The 7,486-nt window shown below is 42.6% G+C and overlaps 1 protein-coding gene across 1 annotated transcript in view; it reads left to right on the top strand.

Annotated features, from left to right (window-relative positions):
- PRCP (prolylcarboxypeptidase) overlaps positions 1-7,486 on the top strand; it is a 55,495-nt gene that overhangs the window by 41,271 nt on the left and 6,738 nt on the right. Inside the window, exons 6-7 of the mRNA XM_019528545.1 lie at positions 2,295-2,459; positions 3,724-3,911. Coding sequence (XP_019384090.1) covers positions 2,295-2,459; positions 3,724-3,911 — 353 coding nt within the window. The remainder of the gene's footprint in view (positions 1-2,294; positions 2,460-3,723; positions 3,912-7,486) is intronic.

A 7,486-nucleotide genomic window follows, 5' to 3' on the forward strand; every position in this document is an offset into this window, starting at 1 on the left:
ATCTACTCCACTTCTACCATGAAATAAGATTGGCTTACTGTAAGTATGCTGTGTGTACAAAGTATCCTGAACATTGCCTTGCTTTTCCCTTGTTAGTCCATGACCAAACTTCTCTGTTGCTTGAAACTGCTGGGTAAGAGGGATGATAAAGGTGAAATTGAGAGAAATCAGAACATGTATTGTCCTGTAATAAACCCAAGTGCCAAACAGAAAAAACATTGTTGCATCTGTCTTGGTTAGACTTGACTGATGGAAAGGGGAAGGAAATTCACCTGTCTTTTGTATAGGTGTCCCATCTCCATAAATGTCTTCTGTGCTATTTTAGTTCTGTTGTCAATCTAAACGGCTGGAGGAATGCACTTTTACCTTCTGATCTCCTACCCTGGAATCTGCTTTTGCATCATTGTTAGAGGGAACTCAAAAGTTTGAGCAAGATGCAGTGACTCAGTAAGATGTGAAATAGAAAATCCTTCCGTTTGTTCTGGCACTTCTAACGTATGACCTCTCGGGGTGGTTCTAAGCTGTTTAGGTACCTTCTCTGAAATGGCAGCTCTAACAACAAAGCTAATGTGATTATCTGAGTGAGGGTGAGAAGGATATTGAGAGCTTAGGGGAAGAAAATCTGTTAGAGTAGCTGAATGTATCTGCTTAATCCTTTCTCTAATGTGGGAGGAAGGTGCCCTCTGGGGAGTGATTGCTCTCTCTGCCTCTACCCCTGTTTGATCTGCAGAGGTAGGGCTGTCTGCAACTCTTTATTCCCTTATCTTTTACCTTCAGCAGTCCACACTGGCACTAGGAGTGACCTTTGAGAGCCTGTAATTGTTCAGAATTGCTTACTGAACTAGCCAAGTGACAAAGCCCTCTTTTAAAGTGATGGAGTATTTGTTAACTTGTTCTTTGACCTCGTTTGCACAAGGCAGAAAGCGGGGGTGCTTGTGTGCAACTGTTTTCTTGTGTGTAAGATGCATTCTCCCCGCCTCACCGCAGAAGTCTAAAATTACACGTCAAAATTATGTAACAAAAATAATTGAAATTGTTGGGTCACTTTTATTACAAAATTCAGTTGGATTTATGTCAGCTTTAGTATTTTGTTTTGGGACATGCATGTCTCTCATATGTGGGTGTCTTATACCACATGCTAGCTACCATATTTTCTGCTGTAACTAACACATTGCGGAAAACTTAGATATTTTCCGCCCAAGTTAACAGGCTGAGGCAAAGACTTCAGGGAGAACTGAGGGGTTGCTTTTACCTCTGCAAACTGCCTTGTTTTTCACAAGCATCCTGCATTGTATTAGTTACCCCATTAGCTAAAGCACCTTGATATGGGCACTTACTGGTTGCCCAACTCTAAGATGGCAAATCCTGATGATCACTAGCAGCAGCTTTCCTTGGCTTCAGTAAAAACCAGAGCTGCTTTCAGCATTTTTGGGGGGCAGGAGAGGGGGCAGGAACTGTAGTAGTCTATTGGCCCTTCCCAAGCCCAGTGTAAATCCATAAAAGAATAAGGAGAAGCAAACAGTGAGTATTCCTTCCCAGAGTTTCTCCATGATCCTTCTGGCAGGGAGGATAGGACAGAGTTTGCCACTTGACCTCCCATTACAAGCTATAGAGCCTGTCCCCAAGCCACCTATATCCTAGGGGATCTTCAGGAGTTGAGACACTTGCTCATGCTCTTATGCTTCAGCTGTATTAGCCCTGTGGCTTTCTTGGCTCTTTGACAGGCGTCATGCCACTCTTACACACAAGGAGCAAGGGCATTGGGGGCCACCTGTTCAAATCCAGTCCTCACTTGGTGCAGGGCTGCCCAATGGGTCCATCTTCTACATACAGGCCCCAACCCCATTAAAGGTCCTCCAAGGTGTGAGGTCCATGTCAAGGAAACAACTACTGACTTCTCTTTGTACAAGGGGATAGTTATAGTTACAGGGATGAGCCTAAATGTGATCAACCATATGTATGTAATTAACCATACTTGGGGCTTCTGGAATTCTTCAGCAGTGTAATGCATGCTGCCACCTTCTAGCATGTCTTTCAGATTTGAATAAATAAGAGAAACCCCACACCATTATGATGACAAATAGTATCAGTTTAAATGAGAGAAATCCTCAGTGTGGTGATTTTATTTTTGTGTGACTTGTTCCTAGTATGGTAACTCTTGATCTCCTCACTTTTGGATCAGAGCCCATTTCCCTGGACAGTAACAAACTTGCACCTTCCCCACTTGTTAGAGTTGATCTTCAGTCTGTATCAAGAGCTTCATTACAGACTCTTTCCCCCTTCTCTTGCCATAGGTGGCTTGCAAGTTCCTGAAAGATCCCAGTCTGTCAGACAAATTACTACTACAGAACATTTTCCAGGCAATAAATATCTACTACAACTACTCAGGAGTTGCATCGTGCCTCAACATATCTCATACTGCAACAAAGAACCTAGGGGAAGCGGGCTGGTACTATCAGGTAAATACTTGATAAACCTTTCCAAAAATGTCTGACCTTGGAGGTTGTTTGGTGTGTTTTTTGTTTTGTTACCAAAGCTGATGTGAATTCTCAGTTCTTGCTGTCAGACACTGAACTTTTTCTTTTAATACAAGGGACCAGATACCAGAAATTATATCGGCGAGTTTGTTTGTTTTTAATGTGGTGCAAGCTATGCCAGTATCCACCAGCTGAGGTTCTGACTCTACATGAGTATGGCCTAGAACTAAATATAGGTATTCTAGAGCAGTGGTTCTCAACCTTTTTTCTGTTGGGGACCCTTTTTTACACATTGGTCAGTCCCTGCCCAGTGCCCCTCACTCTGCCCTACGTGCTGAGGGGCTGGGGGGACAGTGAGTCAACAAGCAGCCCCTTGCAGGCTAGAAGTCTGCCAGCCTTCAAGGGAAAAGCCATAGGTTCCCACACTTTCCTTTCTCCTTTAAAGGAGAATCCATTTAAAATTTTGTTCACAACCCTTTCATATATTCTTGTCCCCCACCTTTTGGGTCATGACCCCTGGGTTGAGAAATGCTGTGGTAGAGATTGTGGGTTGTGAATAGTTTTAACTTGGCTAACTTGATGATTTTGGCCTTCCCAACAAACGTTTGTGTTGGATCACATCTAAACTAGATCATGAGTTTAAAAATATTTTATTTTTGCCTGTATTGGTGAAGCCTTAGCAGAAGAGAGGGGAGGATGGAGGGGACATGAGAACAAGGTTAGCTAGTGGCTCAAAGAAACATGAGCTCCCATTGATAACCATCTACTTAATTAGATACCCTCTGAGGAATTCAAGTAGTAGTAATAATAAAAATGTCATGGCGCTACTTGCCTTGTGAAGTGCTCTGTGGTCAGTCTAAAGATGTTACCCATCTTTTCCAGTCTATAGGCAGGGAACTAGGCATATAAGAGGGAAGTGGTTTGCCCAAGGAAGAACCCTGATCCTTGGTATTTTGGCATATGGTTTCTTATTGGGACCAAATATTCAGTCATATCAAAAATCCTAATTTTACTACACCAAGATCTAATACGAAAACGATAAAGTGGGTTTGATGTAGTAAAACTTGCTTCCAATGTGTCCCCTAGCTAGTCTGCCGTGGGTCAGTGAAAAGACTTGCTAATGATCTATAAGTACTCAGTAAATATCTCTTTCATCATTGAAAGTATTAAAGGAATCCATGGAGCTTTCCTCTTTATTCTGTTTCTATAGCTGCAACCAGCATATTTTAAAGTGTCCTTTTTATAGGTTTGCACAGAGATGGTGATGCCCATGTGCACAGATGGTGTCAATGACATGTTTGAACCTGAGAAGTGGGATTTCCAGGCATTCTCTGAAGAGTGTTTCAAACTCTGGGGAGTGAGGCCTCGTCCATCATGGATTCTTTCAGTTTATGGAGGGAAGAACATCAGTTCTCACAGTAACATCATTTTCAGGTGAGTTTACTTCATTGCCTGCAGTGGCCCCCTCCACCAAAATGGGTTACCAGCACAGAGAGAATCTTAGACTTGGAGCATCAAAAGCATCCACCTTTTATCATTTGAGTTGAAGAAACTGTGCAACTGCTGTTGCGCCCAGTGGGTAGGCAATGCTGGGAGTCTGTGCGGTCAGAAGGACAAATGCTTCCCTTGGTGCTAATGCTGAGGTGGAGGCCTGCAAGTGCCGTCTCTGAAAGAGAATTTGGTTAATGAATTTGCCTCAAACTACTTTGTTCCCATAAAGAATCGGTCTCATCTCTTGGCTGCAACTGTTCAGTTGCTGTCTGGGATTCCAGCTAAAGCAGCATGTCAGTCCTTCCTAGATAAACTGAAAACCCCAAACTCCAGTACATGGAGTCCATCACCTACTTGTTGTCTATGTTCTGAGCTGGAGCAACCTTTTCTCCTTCTAATTTAAAGGGAAGCTTCTGGCAGCTGTCTAGAAAGCTTTAGCCTTGGGCCCAGAAAGAGGAACCAGATGCTAGTTTCCAATCTCAAGCCTTCTGTTGCCTTGCCTGAGGCTCAGTCCTGTAGTGGTGGTCCTGTGCTGTGCCTCTGGCTGTGTCTTGAGGGCTGTATGTATGAATGATTGAGGGTTTGATTTATACTGCCAAATCAAAATAATGGAGAGAGAATTTTGTCTTGAAATATACCTATCCCGTGTGGGTTTTTTTTTCTCATTTTCTTTTCTTGCCAAAGCAAAATGCTGACAACTTTTCAGTACATGTAGAGTGAAATGTGTAACTTGATAAGAGCTGTTCTGTTTTGGGTGCTTGTCTAGCTCTTCATTACCATGGCTTCTGACTCCAGTGGACCTCTAGAAAGTGGGGGTGGCATCCAGAAGCTCGGAGGCTAGAAGGCTCCCCATGGAAATGGAAGAACTGGGTTAAATTCTCTTCTCTGCTGAAGGGGGTTGTAATCATCTACATCTCCCATCTCTGAGGAGAGAGTATTAACCACTAGACTAGAGGCCATTCTGGAGTAGGGGGCTCTCAGTGGGCATTTATACACGTACATTTTTTGTGCTCCAATGCGCCAGTGATCCAGTGAGCTGACATGCACTACGCAGTGTCGTGTGCAGTCATATAAGCAGCAAAATGCATGTTGGCACACAGAAAACTGCAGCAGTGTGCATTTGAACTGAAACACCTCTGTTTTTAGTTCAAAATCTCCTACCAACAACCTTGTTCCACTTTGTAACCACAGCCATTCACGGGAGTGGGTGTTGGAGCCCAGCTCTTCCCCACCCAGCTGAGTGTCTAAACCATCAGGCTAGAGTCCTTCCCTCTCCATGTATTATGACATGGAACACCTCCAACATAAGGGACTGAGGATGACCCCTCAAAACACTTCAGGGGTTAAAATATTCAGCTTGTGCTATTCTAGGGATGGCACTAGTCTCTAAACCTGACTCCCGCATGCTGTCAAAGTCTACACATCCTTGTTCTCCCTAGGGTTCAGTGTCCTTTTGTCTACTAGATCTCTTTGGACCCTTTTTTAACAGGCATGCTCAAGACTCTTTTTCCTCTTTTGCCTTCTGAGAGACCCAAAGGCTAATCCTGTTAAAATCATCTTCTACGCTCTCCCTTTCCAATGGTCAATTTCCAGTGCAGGTTTCCCCATGTCTTGTGCTCATATGCTGGAATGGGATCTTCCCATATACACCCTGCCTATGATTCCCATTGATTATATGAGGAAAAACAACATAATGCCTCTGCTCTGGGTAGAAATGGGGATGTGGAAAAAGTGAACTTACCTGAGTAAGAGTCAGCATAGTAGTGGGGCTCTGCTCTTCATTGAGTAGGTAGCAAATGGCTTTGACCAGATTACTTTCATTTCCATCCTGACCAGAGCATACAGTGGAGAAGGAAAAGATTATAAACTTCCAAATATTTTTGGAAACTATTCTTGCTAAAATAAGGAAAGCGATGCCTTACTTTCATAATGCTTGAGACTTAAAAATAGTATTGGTCTTTGGGGCTCCCAAAAGGTGGTAGTTCCATATGTAGCAATCTGGATCTCATTCCCTTTTCCATTCCTCTTTTTAATCTTAAAAGATTTTTGTTGTAACTGTATGAACTGACTCCTGGGGAAGCTGTAAATCTGATGCTAAAAAATGGTAGTAGCTCTGTCTCATTCCAAAATACCCCCGTGAATATTAATCACAACAAAACGGCTCCGGAAAATAAATTTTTTGTCACTGTGTACTTGCTGTTTTTGTTCAACGTCCTCCATCTTTGTTTCTAACACTGATAAATGGGAACGACTGCTTCTTTTTTAAAATGATCCATTTTTGCTGTATTTGTAGCCAGGTGATTGATATGAGTTCTGAACAGATAGAAATGGACTGGTCCACGAGATTTAGTAAATGCCACCTTGCCATCTAGCAAACACATTTCCCACACATTTAGGGCTTATGGTCGTAGATGTTCCAGATCTCTGTGCTGATTTCTTACAGTTGGCAGTTCTGAGCAATACCCCTCTGTACTATCATTCAAGTTGTGCAAATTCTTTTCTAAAAGAAACTTCTTTACACAAGTCAGAATTAGTCTTTGGGGGCTTGCTTTAAAATACACAGCTATTTACTGAGAAGTCCTGGCTTGAATTGGGGATTTATTTTCTGGAGTTCAGCCTGTAACATTGGTTTGCTTGGCTCTAAAAACCTATTGCTTTTCTCTCTGGTCTGTCTCTTGCTGTTTCTGGCCCAGCAGGGCATCTGCTCCAAAGTGAGAAAATCTGCACTTTGATAGTAAACTTTCTTAAATAAACACAAATCCATTTAATTTGCTTCATTTCTGCAGATTGTTGCGTGTTCTCATTGAACAGTCCATAAACCTATGCGCTATGATTCTGCTTCATAAATTGACAGATGAGCAAACAAACCCATCAAAAAATGTTTAAGAATTTTTGTCAGCTTAGAGCTTGAAACAGGAATCCTTGAAAGCAACCAAATGAATGAAGAAAAGAAATAAGTGCTTTTCACACAATGTTTTGGATCTCAGGCTGGGTTATTTCCCTTCAAACAGACACACTATCAACACTATACATTTATATAGAGACTTTTTTATCCTGAAGGACCGCGAAGTGCTTCACAGAAAAGAATCTCTATTCCCACCATGGAGATCTAGCCCCCCTGTGGTATAGCATATATTAGCTGCTTAAGTGCCAGGCAACTTTGTGCATCAGTTCAAGATGTGAAGGGAAGAATACTGTATCTTAATGGAGCTACTGTAGGATTTGATATTTTGCAGGCAGAATGTAGCACCACAGATTTGGCCAGGATACTAGAACTGATGTCACCAGTGGGGCAAAATGAGCCTGCAAGCTTATACCAGCCATAGAGAAAACAATCATACTGACTTTTTCTCATCTACAAGTGCTGTTGGCATGAGTGTCAAGTATACAAGTTTCATAGATTCATAGATGCTAGGGTCGGAAGGGACCTCAATGGATCATCGAGTCCGACCCCCTGCATAAGCAGGAAAGAGTGCTGGGCCTACATTACCCCAGCTAGATACACATCCAACCTTCGC

The sequence above is a fragment of the Crocodylus porosus genome, unplaced genomic scaffold (genome assembly GCF_001723895.1).
Source record: "Crocodylus porosus isolate Cpor-Errol unplaced genomic scaffold, CroPor_comp1, whole genome shotgun sequence".
Lineage (NCBI taxonomy): Eukaryota > Metazoa > Chordata > Crocodylia > Crocodylidae > Crocodylus > Crocodylus porosus.